Source organism: Trachurus japonicus, chromosome 22 (genome assembly GCF_045865225.1).
Source record: "Trachurus japonicus isolate A0001 chromosome 22, Traja_1.0".
NCBI classification, from domain to species: domain Eukaryota; kingdom Metazoa; phylum Chordata; class Actinopteri; order Carangiformes; family Carangidae; genus Trachurus; species Trachurus japonicus.
Genome location: NC_140928.1, coordinates 762,718 through 789,850, shown reverse-complemented (window position 1 = coordinate 789,850; position 27,133 = coordinate 762,718). Strand labels below are relative to the sequence as shown.

Sequence of the window (27,133 nt, the reverse complement as noted above, 5' to 3'; positions counted from 1 at the left end):
AGAAAGGGGGCGGGGGGGTCAAATTTCAAACAAACCTTTTTTGTCTTTTATAAACTGTACAAAAACACAACACTTATGACTTTTACATGAAGTCCAGATTCACATCATCAACGATGAATGGTATACAAACTAAACAATTACAGTCAGCCTCCTTACATCAGTGTCCATAACTTCACTTGTAATGTGACATCCCTCAGTCTCCATAAACTCAGTAATAAAATAATCAAACCCCAATAAACAGAGATTCAGAGATTTGTCTTTTCAGATTTTGCATCAGATTGAAAACAGTGGATTTGGTCCAGTGGTTGCATTACAACAATCAATCGATCAGCACTAAAATGGGTTGTGTTCAAATATTGATGATGACAGTGATGTTATCAGACTGATCAATATTTAGTGTGTGAGTCTGAGACACATCTGCTTCACAGTACAGAGTGTGTGTGATGGTGACCAGAGTCAACTTTGACTTCAGCAGCTGACCTGGAGTCAGCAGAGTTTCTGTCCTCAGGAGAGACAGTGAGACCTACACAGGACACAGAGACACTGAGGAACCAAAACCGATCCAGAACCCAGGATAGAGAGGTTGAGTGAAGGTGGTGTTGAAGGTGTAGAGGTGGATCAGTGAGTCAGAGGAGACTCTGTAGAAGGACAGAGAGCCAGCAGGACAGTCCACATACACTGCTGCTCTGTTAGAGACATGGGAGGAGGAGACGACTGTTTGTCTGTTGTTGTGCCAGACAGAGTAACGACCATCATCATCAGAGCACCTCAGACACCAGGACTGATCGTTTCTTCCAAACCAACAGTCATAACTGTTTCCTTTCCTGCTGATTCCTCTGTAACTCACTGATATATTAACCCATCCTCTCCACTCGACCTCCCAGTAGCAGCGACCAGTCAGACCAGTTGAACACAGCAGCTGAAGCCAGTAGTCAAATCTGTCTGGATGATCAGGATATGACTGATACTCTCTCACCCATGTCACCTTCCTGTTGTTGTCAGACAGTTTGAGTTGTGTGTTCACTGTGTTCATGTCCAGTTCCAGTTCACAGGCGTCTGATGGAGAGAACAAGACACAACACAGCTGCAGTTTATCATCTGTTCATTTATCAACAACTTCACTGACAATTCATCAAAGTCAAACATTCAAACTGACATTTGATAGGATTTTATACTGTGAATAAAGTTTCACTACATTTCAATGAAAATCCAACAATCCAGTTGTAACAACACCAACAGTTAGTGAAGATGAGAGTCAAGACGTCAACAATGTTGTGCTTTTCTTCTGGTGTGGCTGATGGAGATCCACACCAATAAACACATGGAGTCAATCAAGTGTCACTAATGAAACTGGGTCATCATCTTCCACTGCAGCACAAAGAAGCTCTGAACCATCTGCTTTCTAAAACTGTCATCAGCTCCATCAAAGAGCTCACACTCAGCACAAAGTTCACACCTCTGACATCAAATGTCAAACAAGTTTCACAACAGTCTGGATGGTTTGGTCCAAAAGCTCCAAAAAGCTCAACTCAGTGTTGATGAATATCCAGTCAGAGGACTGAGGCTCCACTGACTGGTTTGAAGCTGCTTTTCACTGACCAGGGATCAGATGCACAAATAAATGATGTGTACACCCTCTACATATCAATACTTGTGTGTGCTTCAGCATCTGTCCACCTGTCAGGGAAAAGCAGCAAAAAACAAGAGCAGTGTTACCATGGAGCCACATCCACAAAGTTTCTACTGACCTCAGAGCAGCTGCATCACAACCATTCAGCATGTGGCTGTTTCTAGTGACTTTAATGAATCCATCAGCTGGAAAGCATCATGTCTACATCATCATTGCTGAAGCTCTGAAAGGTCAGCACTGATTTAGTTTGTGTCGTCATGGAAACAACACCTTAATGGAATTAAAAATAATAAAGTGATCAGTACCAAGGTCATTAATGTCATCAATATGTCTTTGATTGGTGATTTAAAGATCAATATTGAGAGTGAAAAAACAAATATGTCAGCTGATTGTCAGTCTGTTTCCACCTTATCATCTGCAGCTGATCTAGAAAACATCCACACACTGTTTGTACTGTGTCACACATCTGGCCCCAGGTCTGCCACTCAGGAAGGAACTGGAAGGTAAATCCACCTCAGATCACTTGAATCATCTTTTCATCATCTTTGTCACATTAATTATAGCCTGTTGTGTTTAGGCTTTCTGTTGGCTCCACTCTTAATAACATGTATTGATTAGTTTGATTGGATCAATATGTTCAGTTTGTTGTTTGTGGATTTTAAATGGATTGAATTCTAACATCTTTCCAGCCACACTGACAAAAACAAAAGCTGAATCCTGAATGAAACTCTGGAGAAATTAAACTTTGTGCGTCTGGAAAATGTCAAAATCTAGTGTAACATGTGCAGCTGTGTTCTCATGAATCAAACTTCAAACACACTCACACTTCCTCACACCAGGTCTCAGTCTCTGAGGTCCGCAATGGTCCACCCTGGAGGAGGAAACAAAGTCAGGATCAACTTCATCCACCATGAAACATGAAGCAGAGTTCCTCAGTTAGTCAGAGAGCCAGAGATTCAGGGCTTGTCCCATTTCTCCACACTTGGTTACACACACACTTTGGTGATGTTTTACTACGTAGAACGCACATTTGCTTATAGTGTGCAGGCACGTATTAAGTGGACAAGCACGTGGGGATATTTAAAAGCAGTTGGGACATACTTGACAAGTGCTGCCTTGTGTCTGAGTGCCATTGTTCACACTGGAGCACAACTCTGACACCTTTTCTCCAAATGAGAAAATATAATGTTAATAGTTTGCAAAATCTATTAAATGTTAGAATGTTAGAGTGAGGATTTGTTAAATTATATGGTGTGTTTGAGCTTTGAGTGGAGTCTATCAGGCAAGGCAATTTTATTTGTATATCCTATTTTTTTTTACAAACAGTTCATCTCAAAGGGATCATAATTATAAGAAGTCAAGGCATTGTGGCTTGGGGCTCCCAATAACATGAGACTTCACCAGCTGGTGCATTGTGGGATTTGTACTTGACCAAATACCGCTCTAGAGCGGTCTTATCATAAGTGTGGGTAAAGTGTAAAGTAAAGTAAAGGTAAAGGTAAAGGTAAAGGTACTTTATTGGTCACATATACAGCTAGTAGAGTGAAATTCTTTCTCTGCATTTAACCCATCCCTGAGGAGCAGTGGGCAGCCGCGGTGCAGCGCCCGGGGACCAACTCCAGATTATGAGCCAGTGCCTTTGGTCAGTGGCGCTGACTGGAGGATTAACCTAGCCGACATGTTTTTAGTGGTGGGGGAAACCGGAGCACCCGGAGGAAACCCACGCAGACACAGGGAGAACATGCAAACTCCACACAGAAAGGACCTGGGCGGACAGGGATTCGAACCCAGGACCTTCTTGCTGTGAGGCAACAGTGCTAACCACTGTGCCACCGAAGAAATGGGACACACTTGTGCACTTACATAAGCACATGAACAAGTGTCAAGTGTGTCAGTGTGATCAAATGTGCATAATGGGACAGGGGTACAGTGTGAGAGCTGCTGTTGTCTGTCCATGTGTCCATACCTGAGAGTGTCCAGTCTCCAGTGTGGATCCTCCAGTCCAGCAGACAGCAGCTTCACTCCTGAGTCTCCTGGATGATTGTAGCTCAGGTCCAGCTCTCTCAGGTGGGAGGGGTTGGAGCTCAGAGCTGAGGCCAGAGAACAACAGCCTTCCTCTGAGACCAGACAACCCGACAGACTGAATAAAAACCACAGAAACAAGTTTGTACTTGGACACTAGTAGAGCTCTGAAGGTGTTGATACTGGTTGATGTATCAGTGAGAAGATTGAATCTATCTAGTAGGGGTGTGCATTGGCACTGCCCTCACGATTCGATTCGATTACGATACAGCAGGTAATGATTTGATTCGATTCGATTCTACGATGCATTTAGTAAGTAAGTAAGTACTTTATTTATATAGCACCCTTCTCAGTACGAATACACAGAGTGCTTCACATCGTACATAAAAACCATCATACAGTACATAACAATACGCAGTAAAATATAGAAAGTACTGTGCATATTACATAGTAACAGCACATATAACAACATAGGAAAACATCAGGTGGCACTTGATCGACCCGAGGGGGTCGAGGCAAAAACAATGTTAAATGAGAGGTGAGTCACATCCCACAGCATCTAACACCCAAACGCCCTTTTAAACAAAAAAGTCTTCAGTTGACCCTTGAAACAGTCTGCTGACTGGGCAAATCTTATCTCCAGTGGGAGCACGTTCCACATCTTCGGGGCCACTGCCCCAAAGGACCGGTCCCCCTTCGTTTTCAGACGGGTCCGAGGGACTGACAGGAGGCCCTGGTCTGCTGATCTGAGGGAACGACTGGGGGTGTGGAGGTGAATGAGGTCACAGATGTAGCTGGGGGCTTGGCCATGGAAAGCTTTGTAAGTGAGCAGTAAAACCTTAAATTGAATTCTGAAGGATATTGGTAACCAGTGCAACGAGGCGAGTATGGGAGTGATGTGACAGGACTTTTTTGACCGGGTGAGAAGTCTGGCTGCTGCGTTTTGAATGAGTTGAAGGCGGTCGATGGATGACTGATTGAGGCATGTGAATAATGAGTTACAATAGTCCAGTCTAGATGAGATGAAAGCATGAATTGCCATTTCTAATTCCGAGTGAGAGACTATGGAGCGGAGTTTGGAGATGTTTCTCAGATGGAAAAAGCAGTTTCTGGATAGTGATTTTACATGTTTGTCTAGGTGCATGGATTGGTCGAGTTGCACCCCGAGGTTCCTGATGTCTGTATGGATGTGGTTTTTGAGGGGACCCAGATGTTCTTGTACCTTGGCTGTAACACTGTCAGATGCGATGATTAAGACCTCTGTTTTTGTGGTGTTTAACTGCAGGAGGTTTTTGGCCAACCAGCCCTCAATGGCTGCCAGGCAATCACTGATTGCATTGCAATGCATCAAAATTCTACTGCACACAACACGGCAAATTTTTCATCAGTCATGAAATATTGAACAACAGATTTTATCGGCTGCTATGTGTGTATTATCACTCTCCTGTATCTTTGACATAAATGTCATTAAATAAAATAAAATTGAATGGTATTGGATATGGGATTTTCAAACCTGAAAAAGAAAACATAAATCACTTCTAGGGCTGCCCCCAAAAATTAGCCGACCAAAATTTCATTGGTTGATTGGTCGCAGGAAAAAACAAACAAACCTTTGGAGCCGTGTCTTGTCAATATTAACTCAAAATCAATATGACTGAACTATATGAAACACTATGGGGCTTTTATTTTGAAGGGCCAGATACAGGAAGTCGTGACACTTTTTGTTGTTGTTTTTTTTACACGGCACGGCCATACGGCAGGTCTCTCTACATTAGAGACCCTCCAGCCTGAGCTCAGTCCCTCCCCCTCCTCTACTGTGTTTATTGGTGATGAACGGGCATGCTGCCTGTAGTAACGGTAAAACCCGACCGGCTTGTTGAGTCTCGGACCCAACACGGCCGGACTCATGAGCGTTAATTAAAGCAGAAGTGAGTGATCCGGTCGTTTTCGCTAATGCTGCGTTCCAGGCAGGTTTTTGAAATCGTAAATTACAGCTTCAAGTCACAACTTACGACTTTGTAGTGTTTCAGGCAACCCACTCGTGTTTTTCCGACCTGTTTTACCAGTGAAAGTCACTATAACGGCCACTCGTAACTTCCGACCTGTGAACTCGCACCAGATCAAACTGATACAACTTCACAGGTCGGAAAAACAGGAGTTACGAGTTTCCTTGAACGCACCATAACAGTCCTCGTCCCTACGTCGCCACATTCACGGCGTCCCTTGGCTGCACACACAGCCCTGCATGCCGTTCTCTCTCCTCATTGGATAAAAACTGTAGGATACGATAAATGTTTTCTCCTGGGCTCAGAGCAGAGCAGAGTGACTGACAGACCCGTGTTTCAGACCAAACACTCTATGTAAGTGATTGCTGTCGGAAGATACAACTATTTAAGATTTATATTAACACAAATATATCACTTACTTCTGCTTTAATTAATTCTCAACCCGACCGCGGGTGAAAAAAAAAAAGGAAAAAGAAATCCAGTGGCAACACTGCTACTGCTGGTGCTGCTGCTTAGCATGTAGCTACGGGCTGCGCATGTCGTTGCTCCGGAAACGCCCCCGGAGGTAATTGAAACTTCACAACTTTATTTGAGGCCAGAAAATAAACAGTAACATAATCGATTATGGCACGTTGCCGCATCGATGCTGAATCGTGCATGTCCCGCATTGCAATGCATCGCCGAATCGATTATTGTTGACACCCCTACTATCTAGTGTTGTTGAAACTGAAATTGAGTCTGACTTTATTCACCACCAGAATGTTTGATTAAAGTCAAATGTGCTGTTACTGAAACTCTATTACAATTAATCTAATTAATCAGAAAAGAGGACATAACTCAGACAAGTGAGCAGAAATGATCAACAAGATATGAAGATGTATCTATATTTCAGCAGGTACAAGTATTGATGAGCTTCGTGAATCACACTACCTGAGAGTTTCCAGTTTACAGTAAAGACTCTCCAATCCAACAGACAACAGCTTCACTCCTGAATCCTGCAGCTCGTTGTTACTCAGGTCCAGTTCTCTCAGACTAGAGGACTGGGAGCTGAGGACTGAGGACAGAGTTTTGCAGCTTCCCTCTGAGAGGTTACAGTCACTCAGTCTGAAAAGTAAATGACAAAGCAAAAGGAACCAGTTACAAAATGTATTTCTGTCAGGACCACTATGTCAAAATAATATTTATTTACTTGCACAAGTTTTATTTGGCGGTATGGTACTGTTCTGGGACCCCCTGCTCTTCCACGCGCTTGCGTGGAAAGCATCATGAACGGCATAAGCAGGGAGCGCAGCAGCAACCCAGACAGAGCAGAGCAACCAACATGAATACAATGACAGGAGAAGCTGGGGTGGAGGTGGGTTGCAAAAAAGCCAGCAGAGGAAGCAGCAGCAGCAAGGGAGGTGACGTCGGGCTAGAGCAGTTTAAATAGTGCGCTCTGAATGCAATTCCCCAATAGGAAGGAATAGGAAGCACCGGTGATGACAACTACGCTGTGCTGATTAAGAGCTTGACGTCATGGCCGGCCAGAACTAACGCTACGCTTGATTTTGTGTTTTATTTTAACCTGTTAATCCAGATGGATATATGTCACATACAGAGCTTTGTTGGAGGCTTTGACCACTAGCAGCAGCCTCAGAAGAGCCTCCTCTGAAGTAGAGTATTTCTTCAGGTCAAACACGTCCAGATCTTCTTCTGATGACAGTAAGATGAAGACCAGAGCTGACCATTGAGCAGGAGACAGTTCATCTGTGGAGAGACGTCCTGATGTCAGGGACTGTTGGATCTCCTCCACTAGAGAACGATCATTCAGTTCATTCAGACAGTGGAACAGGTTGATGCTTTTCTCTGAACACAGGTTCTCATTCATCTTTTTCTTGATGTACTGGACTGTTTTCTGATTGGTCTGTGAGCTACTTACTGTCTTTGTCAGCAGACCTTGTAGGAGAGTCTGACTGGACTCCAGTGAAAGACCCAGGAGGAAGCGGAGGAACAAGTCCAGGTGTCCATTTGGACTGTGTAAGGTCTTGTCCACAGCACTCTGGTAGAAATGTGTTGATTTTCCACCTAATAATTTTATCCACTTGGAGCTTGATTGTTTTTCTGACAGCAGACTGACTCCATTTTTGATGAAGGTCAGATGGACATGAAGAGCAGCGAGAAACTCCTGAACACTCAGATGGACGAAGCAGAACACCTGGTCCTGGTACAGGCCTCTCTCCTCTTTAAAGATCTGTGTGAACACTCCTGAGTACACTGAGGCTGCTGTGATATCGATGCCACACTCTGTCAGGTCTGATTCATAGAAGATCAGGTTTCCTTTCTGCAGCTGCTCAAAAGCCAGTTTTCCCAGAGACTTAATCATCTCCCTGCTCTCTGGACTCCAGTGTGGATCTGTCTCAGCTCCTCCATCATACTTGACCTTCTTCACTTTGGACTGAACCACCAGGAAGTGGATGTACATCTCAGTCAGGGTCTTGGGCAGCTCTCCTCCCTCTCTGGTCTTCAACAGCTTCTCCAGAACTGTAGCAGTGATCCAGCAGAAGACTGGGATGTGGCACATGATGTGGAGGCTTCGTGATGTCTTGATGTGGGAGATGATCTCTCTGGCCTGCTGCTCATCTCTGAACCTCTTCCTGAAGTACTCCTCCTTCTGTGGGTCAGTGAACCCTCTGACCTCTGTCACCATGTCAACACACTGAGGAGGGATCTGATTGGCTGCTGCAGGTCGTGTGGTTATCCAGAGGCGAGCAGAGGGAAGCAGGTTCCCCCTGATGAGGTTGGTCAGCAGCACGTTGACTGAGGTGGACTCTGTCACATCAGTCAGGATCTCAGTGTTGTGGAAGTCCAGAGGAAGTCGACACTCGTCCAGACCGTCAAAGATGAAGACGACCTGGAACTGATCAAAGCTGCAGATTCCTGCTGCTTTGGTTTCAGAGAAGAAGTGATGAACAAGTTCCACCAAGCTGAACTTTTCCTCTTTCAGCACATTCAGCTCTCTGAAGGTGAAGGGAAATGTTAAGTCTATGTCCTGGTTGGTTTTGTCTTCAGCCCAGTCCAGAGTGAACTTCTGTGTTAAGACTGTTTTCCCAATGCCAGCCACTCCCTTTGTCATCACTCTTCTGACTGGTCGGTCTCTTCCAGGTGGGGCTTTAAAGATGTCTTCTTGTCTGATGGTTGTTTCTGGTCTGTGTGGTTTCCTGGACGCTGTTTCAATCTGTCTGACCTCATGTTCATCATTGACCTCTCCAGCCCCTCCCTCTGTGATGTAGAGCTCTGTGTAGATCTGGTTCAGAAGGGTTGGGTTTCCTGCTTTAGAGATCCCCTCAAACACACACTGGAACTTCTCCTTCAGGACAGATTTGAGTTGACGTCCGCAAACTGTAGCAGCATGTCCTGAATGAAAACACAAGAAATCAGACCAATAAGAAACTATAACATGATAATTCCTCTAAATAACGACTTTATGAACACGTTTCCCTCCATGTGTTGATGTCAGTGAACGTCTCATTTGTCCGTCATGTTGAATCTTTAGAGAAATCCTCTTACTGCTCTGCAGACGCTCAGCCAGCTCCTCCTGCTTCATCCTCCTCAGGAAGTTCACTGTGATCTTCACTAATGCCTCTCTGCTGCTCCTCTGCTCTTCATCCTCACCATCCAACACCTCCTCATCCTCCCTCTGACTCCCTGAGCATTCTGGGTAATCTGAACTCAGAGCCTTGTGGATCTTCTTTAGCTCGTTCTTGACAAAAGTGACCATGTTCTCCTCCAGCAGCTGGAACAGAAACTCTATGAGTGACAGCATCAAACTAAAACCATGGAGCCAAACATCAGATCCATGTTGGACAGACTGACAATCCACTGGTGTCAAAGTGCAGCATGGAGATGATGGTGAACACAACAGATGTAACAGCAGCTGTTGGACATGTCCTCACCATAAATATGGAGTCCAGGTGTGTTTGATGCTGCTGGGCAGACTGACCACTGGGAACCTCTGAGCTCTCCTGGTCCACTCTGTGGAGGAATCAGTGTCAAGTCAACATCAGGACAGAGAGATAATACAAGATGGACTTTATATGTCCCCTGAGGACGTTCACAACAGACAGAGACACTTTGGTTTCAGACTTGGTCCAACAACACGTCGTACAAACTGGTTCTTTTCTACAATAACCTGAGTCTGACTGTCAGTTACAACTTACATCTGATCAGCTGATCCACCTCCTCCTTTAAAGTTATCCACCCAGCCTATTGACCAGTTGCTCTTTAAAGACAGACAGCTGGGTTCAGGAGAGTCTGGTCTCTGCTTCTGGATCCTGAAACAACAACACAACTCATGTTTAACAGTTTTAGGTTTTCAAAGGAATTCTCTGCGAAGTTATTTTAAGGGTTACAAATGTGGATGTCTTCAAGTTTCAAGTTTATTTATATAGCACGTTTAAAAACAACCATTGTTGACCAAAGTGCTGTACAAGTCATAACAGACACATCATATCAAACACATTCAGACTCCAGATCCATGCGCATGTACAAATAAACAGTTCCACAGCATACATAGCTGAGTTTCCCATATTAACCCACATTGAAGGCCAGCGAGAAAAAAGTAGGTCTTGAGCAAAGACTTGAATTGCACAACATCTTCAGCAGATTTTATGTGTCTAGGAAGCTTAGTCAAGAGCCTGGGAGCTGCCACCGCAAAGCTCTGTCAACTCTACTTTTGCATCTTGTTCTAGAAACCCCCAGGAGAAGCATATTTGCTGATCTTGTTGCTCTGGGTGCAACTTGAAAACTTAAAAGGTTGCATAAATAGGGTGGGGCTAGGCCATTTAAGATCTTAAAAACAAACAATAAAATCTTAAAATCAATCCTAAATTTGACAGGAAGCCAGTGTAGTGAGGCCAACACTGGTGTGATATGGTGCCTCTTTCTCTTTCCTGTTAAAAGACAGGCAGCTGAATTTTGAACAAGTTGAAGTTGGTGGAGGGATGACTGCCCCAGGCCGGCATACAGAGAGTTACAGTAGTCTAATCTAGATGTAATAAAAGCATGAATAACACTCTCAAAGTCTTTAGAAACGAAAAACGGTTTAATTTTTGCGAGGAGCCGTAGCTGCAAGAAGCTTGTTTTAGGCAAGGCAAGGCAAGGGAATTTTATTTGTATAGCCCGTTTTTACAGTTTGTCTCAAAGGGCTTTACATGGCATCATAACAACATCCTCTGCCCTTAGACCCTCACATCCACTGAGGAAAAACTCCATCGAAAACCCTTTTAACAGGGAAAACCAGGAGAAACCTCAGGGTGAGCAACAGAGGAGGGATCTGTTTGTCCAATTTAAATGTGGAGTCTAGTATCACGCCAAGACTTTTAGCAGATGACTGAATGGAGCAAGTTAAAGGGCAGGGCTGCCCTTTGTCACCGGTTCTGTTCATTATTTTTATGGACAGAATTTCTAGGTGCAGCCAAGGGCCGGAGGGGGTACGGTTCGGGAGCCACTTGATTTCATCTCTGCTTTTTGCAGATGACGTGGTCTTGTTGGCTCCCTCGAGCCAGGACCTTCAGCATGCACTGGGGCGGTTTGCAGCCGAGTGTGAAGCAGCTGGGATGAGAATCAGCACCTCTAAGTCCGAGGCCATGGTTCTCGACCGGAAAAAGGTGGTTTGCCCCCTCCAGGTCGGGGGAGAGTTCCTGCCTCAGGTGGAGGAGTTTAAGTATCTTGGGGTCTTGTTCACGAGTGAGGGGAGAACGGAGCGTGAGATTGACAGGCGGATCGGTGCGGCGGCCGCAGTAATGCGGTCATTGTATCGGTCCGTCGTGGTGAAGAAGGAGCTGAGCCGAAAGGCAAAGCTCTCGATTTACCGGTCGATCTACGTTCCCACCCTCACCTACGGTCATGAACTCTGGGTCATGACCGAAAGAACGGGATCCCGGATACAAGCGGCCGAAATGAGTTTCCTCCGCAGGGTGGCGGGGCGCTCCCTTAGAGATAGGGTGAGGAGCTCTGTCACCCGGGAGGAGCTCGGAGTAGAGCCGCTGCTCCTCCACATCGAGAGGAGCCAGCTGAGGTGACTCGGGCACCTGTATAGGATGCCCCCTGGACGCCTCCCTCGTGAGGTGTTCCGGGCATGTCCCACCGGGAGGAGGCCCCGAGGAAGACCCAGGACACGCTGGAGTGACTACGTCACTCGGCTGGCCTGGGAACGCCTTGGGGTCCCCCCGGAAGAGCTGGAGGAAGTGTCCGGGGAGAGGGAAGTCTGGGGATCCCTGCTCCGACTGCTGCCCCCGCGACCCGGACTCGGATACAGCGGATGCAAATGGATGGATGGATGGATGGAAAATTAACTAAAAATGGTTGTAAGAACAACTTTCTCCAGGACTTTAGAGAGAAAGGGCAGCTTGGAGATTGGTCTGGACTTCCTTTCCCTACATTGTGTAACAATGGGCCTCATTCACCAATATCTCTTTAAGTTCATTAATCTTCTATACAGCTTATCCTCACTAGGGTGGAGGGTGAGCTGGAGCCTTTCTCAGCTGACTTTGGGCAGGAGGCGGGGTTCACCCTGGACAGCTCACCAGTCTATCACGGGGCCAACATATACAGACCCACATTCACACCTATGGGCGATTTAGAGTCACCAGTTAACCTGCATGTCTTTGGTCTGTGGGAGGAAGCTGGAGAGAACCCACACATGCACGGGGAGAACATGCAAACTCTACGTCAGATTCATGAAAGTGTTCTTAAATCAAGAATGCCAGAGGAGGTGAGTTGAGAAAGAAAGGTCAAATGCCCAAACAAAAATCTAAAGCGGCGTTCACACCGGACGCGATAGACGCGAATACAATCGCGCCAGACGCTTCATTCGCGCCGCTTGGTCATTTTGGATCATTCGTGTCCATCGCGTCATTCGCGCTAGACGCTCCACCCGTTAATTTGAAAACCGGTGATCTCAACCTGCTCTCTTTCCACGTAGATCGTGGCTGATATCACCACCGTTGCTGCACTGTACTTGCTGTACAAGTCTCAGAAACACCGGAAAACCACCCGCCGTCGTGTCTGGGTTCACTGTGTGTTAGGGGTTTCACCGAATAGTCGAATATTCGAATATTCGACTATCAAAACCACTATTCGACGCTGTGAGTCATAGTCGAGTATTCGCCTTTTCCTTTTTTTTCTTTTTTCAAAAGCCCGGTGCTGTAATGAAGCCGTGGGACGGCGTCTACATTAAAGCGAAATTCCGGCGTAAGTGTAAACCATGGTCAAACACACCGTAACACCGAGTTAGACCCCCCCTCGAGAGATCAATTTGCCCGACCGCTACATTCACGAGATCCACCAACTTCAGCAAATACCGCAATATCGCCACACACGGCGCTCTCCGGATCCACTGTCTGACCGCAACCAAAACGCCACCATTTGCCCAAAATAATGCTCAGAACTGCACCAAATGTCATCAATAGTACACACAGGGTCCCAGCACGTAGTACGAGTTGTCAAACATCTGCTAGCTTTGCCTGTTTTCTTTAGCAAGGAGATGCAACTCAACTCACCTACTTCTCCTCCGGGAGCCGCTCGTTGGTGAGGAAGCCCTGACGAGTCGATCACCGAGTGCACCAGCAAAAAACGTAAATTTAAAAATGCTCATTTGCGCCTATATCGTGGCCAGCACTCGATAATAATAGTTATAAAGTGATATGCAAGATAAAAAAAAAAAAAACTCTGATTGTATTTCCATGAGGTAATTGTTGATTGAGCTGCGGAACTCCGGTGCACTCGGTGATCGACTCGTCAGGGCTTCCTCACCAACGAGCGGCTCCCGGAGGAGAAGTAGGTGAGTTGAGTTGCATCTCCTTGCTAAAGAAAACAGGCAAAGCTAGCAGATGTTTGACAACTCGTACTACGTGCTGGGACCCTGTGTGTACTATTGATGACATTTAGTGCAGTTCTGAGCATTATTTTGGGCAAATGGTGGCGTTTTGGTTGCGGTCAGACAGTGGATCCGGAGAGCGCCGTGTGTGGCGATATTGCGGTATTTGCTGAAGTTGGTGGATCTCGTGAATGTAGCGGTCGGGCAAATTGATCTCTCGAGGGGGGGTCTAACTCGGTGTTACGGTGTGTTTGACCATGGTTTACACTTATGCCGGAATTTCGCTTTAATGCTCTCATGGATGTAGAATGCTCTACAGCAGATATGCAGCAGGGGGCGCTGTGGGCGTGTGTGAGACTAGTGTAGTGCTTGTGGTTCCCAGAATGCATTGCGGCCGGTGAAGCCAAAGCAGCTAAAAGTTACCTGGTAGCACTGTTAATGTGTCACTTTATTAAGCCGGCTCGTTAAATTATTTTTTAGGAGATAAATGTTGTTCTCATTGATGAAATCTAACAACTGTATCAGCAACATTAGTTTGAATGAAAAGTGAAGCTTCAGGTGTGTAATTTATTGGACAGAACAGCTGCGCTGTTACCCGGGGCTCTGTATGTACAAAAATCACCACATTTACATTAATAAATAAATGTTTTACAATCAGTCAACATGACATTTTATTTCTAAATTCTATAGCATGTAACCATATGGCATGTAACAACGACCGAAGGTGGATATAGGCTATATGGCTATTTAGAGCAGAGGAGTGTCCGACGCAGCTCTGCTTATGACCGGCAGATAATTTTTTTTTAAATTTTAGAATGTGTTGAAATGAATAGCAAATAATAGTGGCTAATGTATAAAATATTAAATACATGTAAATGCTTATCACAATGGATGACAGCGAATACATTGTGTATTTATAACAGAAGCAAACAGTGTAGGGTTATGGCTGGCAGCTGAGGTGCCATATGGATTAGGAAAAAAAAAAATCTGGCGAATATTCGACTATTCGTCGACTATTGGGAAGTATTCGGCGAATACTAAAATCCACTATTCGTCAATGCCCTACTGTGTGTGTGTGTGTGTTTTTTTTTTTGTCCACTCTGTGTAGAAGACGGCAGCGGTGCCCACACACAGCTCCAGGGCCGCCGCAAGGGGGTTGCAAACAGGGTGACCGCCTTGGGCCTCGCGCTGTGGAGGCCTCGCGCCAGGAGAGGGGAAAAAACGGTCCGTAATTTCTCCAGTTTATCTCCCGATTTTGAAGGAAATCAATAAGGGGGATATTTGCCACAGTATCTGGCAACCCTGGTCTGCCTGTGCCTCGCACCTCTGTCACTCGCTAGAGACAGCGATACGCCAAGTTACAGGCAGAGTTGACAGTCCACCTCGGTGAATTTTGGCCGCCGCCTTGATCAAAGCGTGTGGGGGCCATTTCATACGTAGCGAGTAGCGTCAGCGCGGATCTGCACGCGGTACTGCGTGTCGCGGTACCGGAGCTTTATTTTAACTCATTGAGTGCCGCGCTCCTTTCCAAAGTTTTAGTCAAGTGTACCGGCAAATTAGACCATATTTGACTTTTTATTTTAGAGCCATAGTGTATTCTATATTATTGCCACCAACACATACTGTAGCTCATTTGAAAGGTTTAACTTTATCCTTCAAATGGCCACAAACCGTTTGTTTCTACGTGCCTCCGTTCCTGAGAAAAGTCAAGCTAAACATGGCTGGGTTTCACCAAAATCCCTCCTTTTTTTCTAGAAAAGGAGATAGAGCGTCTTTTATGAAAGGTGCGCTGTTTGTGTCTGTCGCTCTTCAGACACTCGCATTTCTGGATCAAAGGGCTCGTATAAGATAAATATACACAACAATTGTTGTTCTATTCACAAAACCACCATCGGGGGCGGGGGGGGCGCCACTAAACAGCAATAACACAGACGCACCGTGCCGTGTCACAGCCTCTCGCCGCGGAACGTGAGGCTCTGTCGGCCACAGCGGCTCGCGAACACCGGTCCCGCCGGTGGTCGGGGTCCTTCTGTGGTACGGGTCGGTGGTGCCGGTCTGCTTTGACCCAGAGACCATCAGATTTTACCGCGGGAGGACTTTGGGGAGGACACGGTGTTGCTCCAGATGAAGACCGGGCGGGACAGTGGGCTGAGAGCTTCCTGGTTCAGCTCCCAGCTGCTGCAGCCTCGCGGGTGAGAGCAGAGCAGCAGCGGAGCAGCTGCACTGCATCTGCATGCAGAACTCCGTTTGCAGAAGCTGAGTTATGATAAAAACTTCCAGATCATGAGCTGTCATGTGACTTTGATCGTCATCTATTTCAGTTCTCCTCGTCGTAGAGTCCCCATATTTACATATAATGTGTATTAAAGTGTCTATTTTCATAATTTAAAAAAAAAGCAAAAAACGAAAAATTTCGTTTTTGGCACTCAACGCATGGGAACGAAAAACGAGAAATTACGTGGTTGGCACTCAATGAGTTAAAACAACAACAACAACAACAACAACAACAACAACAACCTTTGTCATGGTGGAGGCTAACCCTAACCCTCCAGACGCTTCAGACGCGCCGCGTCTCATCGCGCCAGACGCTTCAGACGCGCCGCCTCCACCTGAATCGCGCGTCATCGCGCCATTTACATTGATTTTCAATGTAGAGTTGCCGCTCCATTCGCCTCTATCACGTCCGTTGCGAACGCCCCTTAAAGGGAGCGTCGGACTCCAAACATAAAAAGAACTTTAGTGCTGAAGTGGAGCGACTGCTGCAGGAAGTGAACAATAAGCAGCTGTTATATTTAGTAGCGTCAGCAGTGGACGCAATAACAGAAAAAAAGATGCATGGGATGCTGTCAGTCATTCACTGAACGTGTGTCTGAGTTGTAACTCAATTTTTAATGAGAATCATTGAAATGTGACTCCACAGGAAGAACGTTCAACAGAAACTCAAAAACTTTGAAATGTAGTTTTGTCTCTTACATCTGATCAGCTGATCCACATCCTCCTTTAAAGTCAATGAACCCTCCCATTGACATGTCGCTCTTTAAAGACAGACAGCTGGGTTCAGGAGAGTCTGGTCTCTGCTGCTGGATCCTGAAACAACAACACAACTGATAAATGTGCATGTTGGAGAAAAACTGATGAAAAATATCTTCAACCTTTTAAAGGGACAATGAGAAGTTTTGGAAAGCAAAGTGTTTTCATACTACATTTCCCATGAGCCTCTGCACGCACGGTGAAATTCTTGGTCCGGCGCAAGACGGACGTCTTGCCAATAATGTTTTCATTAATCAACAATTAAAGTCAGAGGTTGGAAGACGATCAGATACCGCCGTAGTTCCGACCATTAACGGCGATTGGGCGGCGCGAAACCAAAAGTAAGGAAACGCTGGTCGGCTCGCCCAGCATTTCCACCATTAATTAAAATAACAAAATAACTATAGAGACAAAACGATATATTTATCTAAAATGGAGCCATTAACAAGTGGTAACGTAGATTCATCCACATTAATATGAGACTTTTTTTTATAACCAAATAGAAACTCCTCATTGTCCCTTTAATAAACACAACAACTGACTTTTAGAGAGAAAAGTCTTTATGCCTGTTTTACATTCTTACCTCTCAAATAAAGCTTGCCTCTTGTTAAACTGACGACGACCAATGGACTCATCGTTGTATCCAGACTGTGGCTTGTGCTGCTGCTTTGGCCTTGAACACAACACACACACACAGAGCTTTGAGTGTGAATAATGATGGAGCAGTGATCTGAGTCATGGACAGTTAGAGATGCTCATCTGACCTTTGACCTGTGGTCTGGCTTTTGGTTTTAGAGGGAGGGTCTCCCTCCTCTCTGTCCTCACACTGATCCATGCTGCTGAGCTCACATCCACATCAGCTCACACACACTTTGTAGCTTCACCTGCAGAGGAAACACACATCATTCATCTGCACAGCAGCTCACATGTCCATCATGTCTCCAGCTGCTCCTCCACTGATTGGCTCTTCTTCTCTGCTTTTCATTTCATTTTGGTTTATTCCATTCATGGTTTACATTCTTCACAAGTTTGCACAAAATTACATAATGTAGCTGCACATAGTCACCATGAATGAAGAGGAGCAGGATGAAGAAATACCTGCCCCTCTCTGTTGTTATAATTACATTGGCTTACTTCAACACCAATATTATACCCTATTTCAAAATGTTAAAGATGATGAAACATAGTTGTGACAAGAAAACAAACAGAACACCACTCGTCTATCTTTTTCTCTTTCTCCTTCTTCTTTTTTGTAGACGCTTATCTTTTCTTTTTTAAACATTTTCTTAAACTGAGACATACTTGTACAACTTTTCAATTCCTTGCTTTGTGAATGCCATAATTTTACACCTGCAACAGAAATACACATTTGTTTTAAGCTTAACCTTGCAAATATATGTTTAAAATCAAGCTTCAGTCTGTTGCTTCATATCAGTGTCAGCTGAATGCAGTCACACAGCAGTGAGGAAGAGGAAGCTGCCATCAGCTGCTGTACTTCTACTATCAGTCCACTAGATGGCGTCATGAAGCTGCAGCCCAGCAACATGATCCATGGACCACTGTTTCCATCCACTGACACACACAAGGACTGAGATCCACTGAGTTGATGTGACACAGTCTCTGTGTGGACAGCGTCCCTGTAGAAAACCACTGGATCCAACAAGCTACAGCTGATTATTACACACACAACAACTGGGCCAAGACGTATTTCACCTCAAAGCTCCACTATCACAACATTCACTCATTTCACTCACACTGGAAATTCACAGAGAGAAAAACACTCTCCAGCTGCCACTGACACTTATTGTCTCTGTCCATCCATTCATCGTCTGCTCAATCAAATGTCACAAAATACAGACAAATGATGCGTTCAAGTTCCTCTCAGTCTGAGGCCACGTCTTCAAATGTCTCGTTTTGTCACAGCAACAATCAAAGAGACAAAAATATTCAGTTTACAGTCAAATCAAACAGAGAAAACAAGGTATTCTTCAGTTTTTGAGGCTGAAAACTGAAAAATTCAGCTTCACAACAATATTGACGATTTGTGTCCAATAATCAATAACCCAGAGTGTTTGCTGTGTGTAACCACGGACATGAATGATGAGGACACAGAGAGAGTGTCCAGCTGCTCCTCTTCTCATTCATTCTAATGAGTCAGTGAGCTGATGTAATTGATTTTAAACATACATTTGCAAGGTTAAGCTTAAAACAAATGTGTATTTCTGTTGCAGGTGTAAAAGTATGGCATTCACAAAGCAAGGAACTGAAAAGTTGTACAAGTATGTCTCAGTTTAAGAAAATGTTTAGAAAAGAAAAGATAAGTATCTACAAAAAAGAAGAAGGAGAAAGAGAAAAAGAAGGGAAAAAAGAAAAAGATAGACGAGTGGTGTTTACCGTTATTTTGTTTGTTTGTTTGTTTGTTTTTTGTCATTACTATGTTTCATCACCTTTAATATTTTGAAACAGAGAATAATACTGGTGTTGAAGCAAGCCAGAGAAATGTGTAACAACAGAGAGGGGCAGGTATTATAAGTTTTTTCTTCATCCTGCTCCTTTTCGTTCATGGTGAAAATGTGTACATTATGTATATGTGCAACTATGTGAGAATACCATGAATGAAATAAATCAAAATGAAATGAAATGAATTGAAATGAACCTACAGAGTCACAGGACAAACATGCTGTGGTTTCATCTTTAATCATGTGTTTCTGAGCTCATCAGGTGTTTTTAATCTACAACCTGCAGCTGGAAAGTGACTAAGTAGAAGTGAGCTACATGAGCTGCAGTACAAGCAGGAAGTAGCACAACAAGGAAATACTCAAGGAGAGTACAAGTACCTCACAACTGTATTGCACTAAATGTACTCAGTTACTGTGAAGAACCTGATGCTGAACATTGATCAACACTGGAAAATCAATCATCAATACAGAAAACTATCAGTATTGATCAGTGATGTGCTTCTGCTCTTATTCCAGCGCTTCTACCAACAACATCCACACAACATGGAGGACACGGTTCTGTCGGTCCAGACTTTACAGCTACAGCTCTGACTCAGCTACAGTCACATTAGAGGAAGAAGTTCACTGAAGGAATAATTGAAATGTCTTTCATTTTTCCCTACTTCCTGCCTATAATAACACAACAACAACACAACGACACGTTGAAGGGCAGAGAACTCAGGTAACGACAGGTGTTAACGAGAAAAACATCCAGACTGTTCACCTTACCTTCACACAAGGAAATAAACTGCGACACAACCGCTGGGTCAAAGTGAAGCTATGAAAGTTGTCTTACCTGTTTGACGTGAGGGCGTGGTCTTACCTGCCCTTTGCGCTCTCTCTCTCTCCCTTTCTCTCTCTCTCTCCGTCTATGTGCATATTTTCTTAAAGCAGAAGTAAGTGATATATTTGTGTTAATCTAAGTCTTAAATAGTTATATCTTCCGACAGCAATCACTTCTATAGAGTGTTTGGTCTGAAACACGGGTCTGTCAGTCACTCTGCTCTGCTCTGAGCCCAGGAGAAAACATTTATCGTATCCTACAGTTTTTATCCAATGAGGAGAGAGAACGGCATGCAGGGCTGTGTGTGCAGCCAAGGGACGCCGTGAATGTGGCGACGTAGGGACGAGGACTGTTATGGTGCGTTCAAGGAAATTCGTATTTTTCCGACCTGTGAAGTGGTACCAGTTCGATCTGGTACGAGTTCACGGGTCAGAAGTTACGAGTGGCCGTTATAGTGACTTTCACAGGTAAAACAGGTCGGAGAAACACGAGTGGGTTGCCTGGAACGCTACAAAGTCGTAAGTTGTGACTTGAGGCTGTAATTTACGATTTCAAAAGCCTGCCTGGCACGCAGCATTAGCGAAAACGAACGGACCACTTACTTCTGCTTTAAGACTGAATGTTCTGAACAACAAACAAAAAAAGCTCCGGTTGAGATTTCACTTCTGTAATCTTAGTAGAGAGACTGGTGTTTTTACTGCTGTTCATTTCTACTACTGAACCATAAAGAGTTAAAACATTAAAGCAGAAGTAAGTGATATATTTGTGTTAATCTAAGTCTTAAATAGTTGTATCTTCCGACAGCAATCACTTCTATAGAGTGTTTGGACTGAAACACGGGTCTGTCAGTCACTCTGCTCTGCTCTGAGCCCAGGAGAAAACTTTCCTTGTATCCTACAACCTTTATCCAATGAGGAGAGAGAACGGCATAAAGGGGCAGTCCTCTCTGTGTGTGCAGCCAAGGGATGCCGTGAATGTGGTGACGTAGCGACGAGGACTGTTATGGTGCGTTCAAGGAAACTCGTATTTTTCCGACCGTGAAGTGGTACCAGTTCGATCTGGTACGAGTTCACGGGTCAGAAGTTACGAGTGGCCGTTATAGTGACTTTCACCGGTAAAACAGGTCGGAAAAACACGAGTCTGTTTATAGTAGTCCATTCACAGATCGTTTGCTGGTGTGTTAAAGTGTTGTTAGTGTGTTAGCTAACAGTAGCTGTATAGACCTGAGCAGGTGTTACATCTCCGAGAGCTTCTTCCTCTTCTTCTTCCTGACTGTGACTGTGAAGCTGCTGAAGCTCAGAGCTGCTGTCTGTGACTCCACAGGAGGAGGGGATGCCACCTTTAGCTGGAGCAGAGCTGGTCCACACCCCGCTGCAGCTCTATCCATATCTCCTGAGGTGCTGCAGGCTGCTGCCCAACACGGCCATGCAGCAACACTATCGACACGCCGTACGACAGGTGAGCTGCTCAGGGACAGACACACACACACACACACACACACACACACACCTCTGCTGACGGGCCAGGTGTAACGCTGCAGACGGATGCTCGACTCTCTCTAGTGACGGTTTCTGAGCTGAGGATGCAGAGAGAAGCTGGATGGAGCTGCAGACTGGTTAGATGGACAGTCTGATGATGTCACATGTTTATTGGTCGTGTTTAGTGTTGAGTTTAGATTTGATGATCCTGAATTGATTGATTTGATTTGATCCTGATTAGATGTTGTTAGTGTTCAGTGAGTTTATCGTTTGTTTTCCTGTTTGTTCTTTGTCTTTTTATTTCATTTCTCCACGTCGGGGCACCAGAGAATAAATATGTGGGGCTACGGTGGGAGGGAGGAGTCACTACTGTCACTGTCATTTCATCTTCAACATCATGTGGAGGAAAACATTAAAGTAACAGTGATGATGATGATGATGATGATGATGATGATGATGATGATGATGATGATGATGATGATGATGATGATGATGTCACTACAGGTTATTATCCATGAGGGAGGTTTGATTGACAGCCAGCAGTAGTAAACACACGTCAACAAACACAAACTGTTGGAGCTGTTTATTTATTCATTGTTAGTATTTAGTGTTGTTTAGTTTAATATTTGGTTTAGATTTGATTTTCCTGAATTGATTTATTTGATTTAACTCTGATCAGATTCTGTTTATTATTTGTGTAGTTCAGGTGTTCTCCTGTTTATTATGTGTGTTTTATTCCATTTGATCACGTCACCAGAGAATAAATCTGTAGGGCTACAGTGAGGGACCAGCATGCACCTGGGTGGGCTGATGGTTTTTTTTACCAGAGCAGGAATTTTATTTGTTCTTTTCTTGCTCGTTTCTGGTCAAATAAACCACATTTTTAGTTAAAACTGGACTTTGCATGGTCATTGTAGGAGCCAAATCGGTCATTTTCTTTGTTTTGTAATGTTGTACACATTTTGTGCCAGTAGGTGGCGATCTCTGTTCAGATCATTGGTCTGAAGTGATAAATGTAGGTGGGTAATCAGCGCAGGTGCGCTCGCTGAGGAACTCATACGGTTTTGACCGTGCCATGTCGTGTTATGCCACAGAGAGAATGTGTTGTGAGTATTCGAGTCGGCTGTATAAATAAATTTGCAACAAAAGGAGAAGCTTTGACTGGACAGTTGCTGTGTTATGCACTTTGGCTACACCTGCATACACCTACACTTACATTGGCACGCGTAAAGCCCTTTAAACCGCAGCGTGCGTCGATAGTGACAAAGGGCCGCTATAGTCATGATGTTTCTCTCAGCTGTCTACACCACGACCCATGGTGCAGCAGTGGCCCTTTGATTCTTTAGGATTTAAAGTTTGATTTGAAGCTTTAGTTTCCACAAACAGCCACTACAATGACTGATCGCCTGTCTGATCTCCTCAGGCCCCTGCTGCTGCTGCTGCTGCATTCACACATTCACACACAGATCAGGAAAACCTGAGAAGATCCAGGAAACTGAGGATTATTTTCATTATTATCAGTTATTCTCGTCCAAAACGTCCAATTCTTCCATTTAGATTTTAAAAATGAAGGAAAGAAACACAGTGGAAAGCTCAAACCAGAGAAATAATAATGATAATCATGATGATAATATTATTAATAAAGTGTCCTGATTGATGAGTTTGTGTTTCCAGGGTTACACCAGTCACTCAGATGAGGACGACCCAGAGAGGATCCAGATGATCATCCAGAGAGCGATAACAGACGCTGACTGGATTCTAGATAAAGTGAGTTTATTATAATTAATAATAATAATATTGTCAGACAGACCAACACACGTCAGTCTGTCCTCTCTGTGGTTGCAGTACACCAAGAAGAAGTGAGGAGAAGGAGGCAGCAGCTGCTCACATCAACTATGAAGCTCATTGTTTCTATCAGATAAATATTCATATCGGTGTAAAAACTGTTCAGACTGAAATGTGATTTAGTGACGTTTGATATTTTTAAATAAAGTTGTTCTCACTGACTGTGGCTCCTTGGTCTCATTTACAGTGTGAGTTAGTGGCAGCAGGAACACAGGCAACGCAGCCACGATGCATCATGGGAAGTAGAGTGTTTTCAAAGCGTTCAAACGTTTTGTGCAAGTGCTAATAAAATCACTGTAACATCCTTTAATAAAAAAAAAACAGGTCCAGTGAACTCATCGTCATGTGATAATCTGAGACAACATTTCCTCTTTTTTCACCTTTCACCCTCTTTTTTCTAAACAGCTTTATCTTTACTTTCAGTTAACTGGCGTTCAGCTTGCCTTACTGAAAATAAAAGCTTTTCCTTATTTATCAGGCTTTTTGGAAGAAGTCATAGTGAGTTGGCTTCAATACCAGTATCATCAACCTAATTCTTATTATGAAATCCAAAATCAACTGTTGTGGTACAACAGTAATATTGTGACTAACTTCCATCCTCCTCCTGATGCTCCGTTTCATCTTAGACTTAGACTTTATTCGTCCCAGAAGGGAAATTTGTTTCCACTCGGCCGTACATTTACATGAAGGACATTATACAAATAAACACACAGAGAAGCAAAACCGAACATCACACAATTAGCACACAAAAGCAGACTTATCATGAACAGTGTATGGCACAAACGTTGACTGTGACGGACAAGAGAGAGGAGGAGAATGTGAACGGGTCTATTGTTTACGGTGGCTATGACTGCAGGGATTTAACTCTGTCCCATGCGAGTCTTTCTTTCAAGTGACTGATACCTATGACCTGAGGGTAGTGGGATGAGGTTTTAGTTGATTTGGTGTGTATTGTCCTGTTCTATTGAGATTGCAAAGTGTCTTCTGTGAGGTTGGGTGTGGGACGACCTGTGATTTTGGAGGCGAGGTGCGTGATGCGTGTTAATTAGGTCTGGTTGTTGGTGACTGAAATCCTGGTGTAGGAGCATATGGAGCAGTAGAGGAGGACTGGCTCTTATCAAGCAGGTGGAGTGCTTTGGGTTTTCTGAGCACGGACAGGAACGAGTAGAACGAGTCAGTGCTGTCGCAGCAGAGCGTACGCCATCTTGGTTGACCCACTTCTACAGTATAGGTCTACCATTGAAAGCATACTCACCTTCTCCATGCTGGTCTGGTACGGTCACACAGGATAAAACCCGGCCAGAGAGGGTAGGTAGTGCGCCAAGCTTCCAAGACCATCGGTTGCAGTAGACTTCCCTCACTTACATCACTTTACTCAACTAGACTCATCAGAAAGGCCAATAAAATTATAGCAGATCACTCTCACCCAGCACACTACCTCTTTAATCTCCTCCCATCAGGCAGGAGATATAGAAGTATCAAATGTAGAACATCTCGCTTTAGAGACAGCACCTACCTCCAAGCCATCATACATTTGAATTTGCACTAATTACTTCGCACTTTCTCCTCGCACTGCCACTTATGCTGAATGTGACGCTGCTGGGTATTGTCCTCCCCGTACATTGCATTGTACGGCATTGTGTGTATTATTTATTGTGGTGTATGTAGTTTTTCTGTGAGAGCAAAAACCAAGACACATTCCTATCAACTTTTTACCTTCCTATTTTACTTGTTGACATGGCAATAAACTCTTTGAATCTTGAATCTTGAATCTTGGTTGCTTCTCTTGATCTTCAGCATCTTCATCAGGTCCACAGGTGTGAACACACTGATCTGATTGGTCCGTTACACACCTGAGCTCAGGAGCAGGTCAGCAGGACGCTGAGTGGAAATATCTATACAAAGCTCAGGGGTCATCGTCTCCATCCTGTTAGTCCCACACCTGTCCTGATTTTCCCAGCATGCACCTGTTCGGTTCCCAGTGTGATGGGGAAACCAGAGTTGCAGTTGGTTCTTGAACACACCCTTGTGTTCAGGCCAACCCCTTTCTACTGCCTCCTGATTAGACTGAGGGCATTTAAGTCACCTGTGACCTCTTGGCTGTCTCTTTGTCTCTCTCTGGCTGCTGTGTGGGCTTCCTCTGACTCTGAGGTAGGAAATAGAGCCACTAGTTTAAATGTTACTTTAAATCAGTTATATGTAGTGACCAGGTTGCAATTGTTTGCCACAGCTCTCCTCTCCCTCTCTCCCCTGGTCTTACTGGTGTCTGCATCTACTAATGAATGAATGGAGGTATGTTGTGAACTGTTGATGCTTGATCTGATGTGGAGTGGTACTAACAAATGAAATTCTGTCCTTTTCTATAGTTCTCCAATGTGGGTACTCATTAGCTGGTACCTGGGTTAGCCAGTGCACCTTTTTATTAAGGTAAGCTTTGTGATTTTGACCTGTAAGCAGACAAATTGAATTGAAATGCATGTTTGGTTTTATTATAATTGAACTGACCTTTCTTGAATTTATAGGTCATTGTCAGCTGCTGTTTTGCCTTGCTTTTAGTGTTGCCTTCATTGTTGATTATTGTTAGTCTGGACCAACTGGTGTTTTTGTTGCTTGTGTTAATGTTTGTTTTGCTTTATTTCTTTTAGTGGCATTAGTCGGCTTATAGTGGAGGCTAGTCACAATAGAGTGGTTCCCTTCACCGTTTGTAGTGTTAAAGCGCACCGGGACACAGTTGCAGTGTGCACCATTTGCAGTGATTTGCCGTGAGCACGTGGTGGGTAAGTTGTTGCACCTCTGGAACACATCCTTAGGTAGGCTGCCTCCCTGTAGTTGGCTTCTGTCCACTCCTTTTTGTTAATTTCAGAATAAGTGTCACCAAAATAGTAATTTTAGTGTTTTTATAAAAGAATCCCCTGTTAATAAAATTTGTTATACTTTCTTAATTTGATTCATCTTTTTTGTGCCACTAATCCCCTTCTTTACAGATATCTCCAGCTATTAATTAATTCAATTGAAACAAATAAATTTGGCTTTATTTGGAAACCACGTCTCTGTCTTGTCTTAGTATACAAACTTGTGTTGTCTGTGAAAGTATTGAGGTCTTATTCAGAGTTTCATAAGATATTTCCTGGGGTGAAACTCCCCAGGTGGCGTTGTTTGGGTCAGGTTCTGGTGGCCTCCAGCCACACATTCACCTCGCCACACCAGCATGCACCATAGCCAATCAGGACGTCTCACACCGAGTTTAATGACCTTTAATATCGTCCCTCAGCTCAGTTTCATTGTTTCACTGTCCGTCACCGTGACGTCACTCAGCTGCTGTGATGTCACGTCCCCCCCGTGACCTCACACAGCGACTCCAGCAGCTGGAAGTAGTTGTACTTGATGTCGTAGTCCATGTCGTACCAGAAGTTCACTGCAGAGAGAAGACACAACACCCCACGTTACCACTCTGACTGCTGATGTGTTTGTCTCAGAGGAAGATGAGGGTTTACCTGCAGCTAGAGCGCTGGAATAAGAGAGTAACGACACTTCCATTGACTCCCGTGGTTAAAGCCTCATGCGCCCCCGAGTGGCAGGATATGGGTATTGCAACAGCGCCAGGAAAACCCATTCACTCCAATGTATGTGTGTTGCCCACTTACTTGTAAATTGATGAAAACGGCCGTGTTTTTGTTTTTAGGTGTCTTGGCCCTTTGAGACAAACTGTAAAAATGGGCTATACAAATAAAATTGCCTTGCCTTAATGCCAGGATCAGAATTACTTACTTTTTTTGTTACAAACTCCTGAATAGTAAAGAAGAAGCAATAAAAAATGTGATATTCAAAGGAGTTGGAGAGGATCAAAGATAAATAAAAAATATACTAAAATAAAAGAATAAGAACAGAATACAATTAGATAATAAAAAAGATAAAATATAATACTTATAATTCGCATATGTACTTTACATTTAGTAAACTCAGTACACATAGGGCAGATGACTCT

The 27,133-nt window shown here is 44.2% G+C and overlaps 3 protein-coding genes across 6 annotated transcripts in view; 2 read left to right on the top strand and 1 right to left on the bottom strand.

The window, feature by feature from the left end:
- Nucleotides 1-332: 332 nt before the first annotated feature.
- Nucleotides 333-17,393, bottom strand: LOC146963161 (protein NLRC3-like). Of its 4 annotated transcripts, XM_085768137.1 has the most exons (10): nucleotides 17,308-17,393; nucleotides 16,487-16,600; nucleotides 9,855-9,968; nucleotides 9,591-9,669; nucleotides 9,205-9,430; nucleotides 7,254-9,051; nucleotides 6,589-6,762; nucleotides 3,597-3,770; nucleotides 2,455-2,501; nucleotides 333-1,056 (listed from the first exon to the last, which is right to left on the bottom strand). In XM_085768137.1, the coding sequence occupies exons 1-10, from the start codon at nucleotides 17,376-17,378 to the stop codon at nucleotides 524-526; spliced, it is 3,330 nt and encodes a 1,109-aa protein (XP_085624263.1). In that variant the 5' UTR covers nucleotides 17,379-17,393; the 3' UTR covers nucleotides 333-523. The 4 variants fall into 4 exon arrangements, with proteins under 4 accessions (XP_085624263.1, XP_085624264.1, XP_085624261.1 ...); XM_085768138.1 differs by lacking the exon at nucleotides 9,855-9,968; XM_085768135.1 differs by lacking the exon at nucleotides 17,308-17,393 and having other exon boundaries at nucleotides 16,487-16,596.
- Nucleotides 5,964-27,133, top strand: part of LOC146963156 (uncharacterized) — a 123,006-nt gene continuing 101,836 nt past the window's right edge. Inside the window, exon 1 of the mRNA XM_085768133.1 lies at nucleotides 5,964-6,012. The gene's annotated coding sequence lies outside the window, so the exon portion shown is untranslated. The remainder of the gene's footprint in view (nucleotides 6,013-27,133) is intronic.
- LOC146963160 (LYR motif-containing protein 9-like) lies at nucleotides 21,115-23,303 on the top strand. Its single transcript, XM_085768153.1, has 3 exons — nucleotides 21,115-21,283; nucleotides 22,978-23,070; nucleotides 23,149-23,303. The coding sequence occupies exons 1-3, from the start codon at nucleotides 21,158-21,160 to the stop codon at nucleotides 23,164-23,166; spliced, it is 237 nt and encodes a 78-aa protein (XP_085624279.1). The 5' UTR covers nucleotides 21,115-21,157; the 3' UTR covers nucleotides 23,167-23,303.

What these genes read in the sequence shown, in the direction of transcription:
- LOC146963161 (XM_085768137.1), bottom strand. Translation starts at nt 17,378, where the DNA reads ATGGATCAGTGTGAGGACAGAGAGGAGGGAGACCCTCCCTCTAAAACC. An exon ending in AGCCAGACCACAGGTCAAAG is followed by an intron (nt 16,601 to 17,307) that starts GTCAGATGAGCA and finishes TTGTTGTTTCAG; the next exon opens with GATCCAGCAGCAGAGACCAG. An exon ending in TGTGGATCAGCTGATCAGAT is followed by an intron (nt 9,969 to 16,486) that starts GTAAGAGACAAA and finishes TTGTTGTTTCAG; the next exon opens with GATCCAGAAGCAGAGACCAG.
- LOC146963160 (XM_085768153.1), top strand. Translation starts at nt 21,158, where the DNA reads ATGCCACCTTTAGCTGGAGCAGAGCTGGTCCACACCCCGCTGCAGCTC. An exon ending in ATCGACACGCCGTACGACAG is followed by an intron (nt 21,284 to 22,977) that starts GTGAGCTGCTCA and finishes TTGTGTTTCCAG; the next exon opens with GGTTACACCAGTCACTCAGA.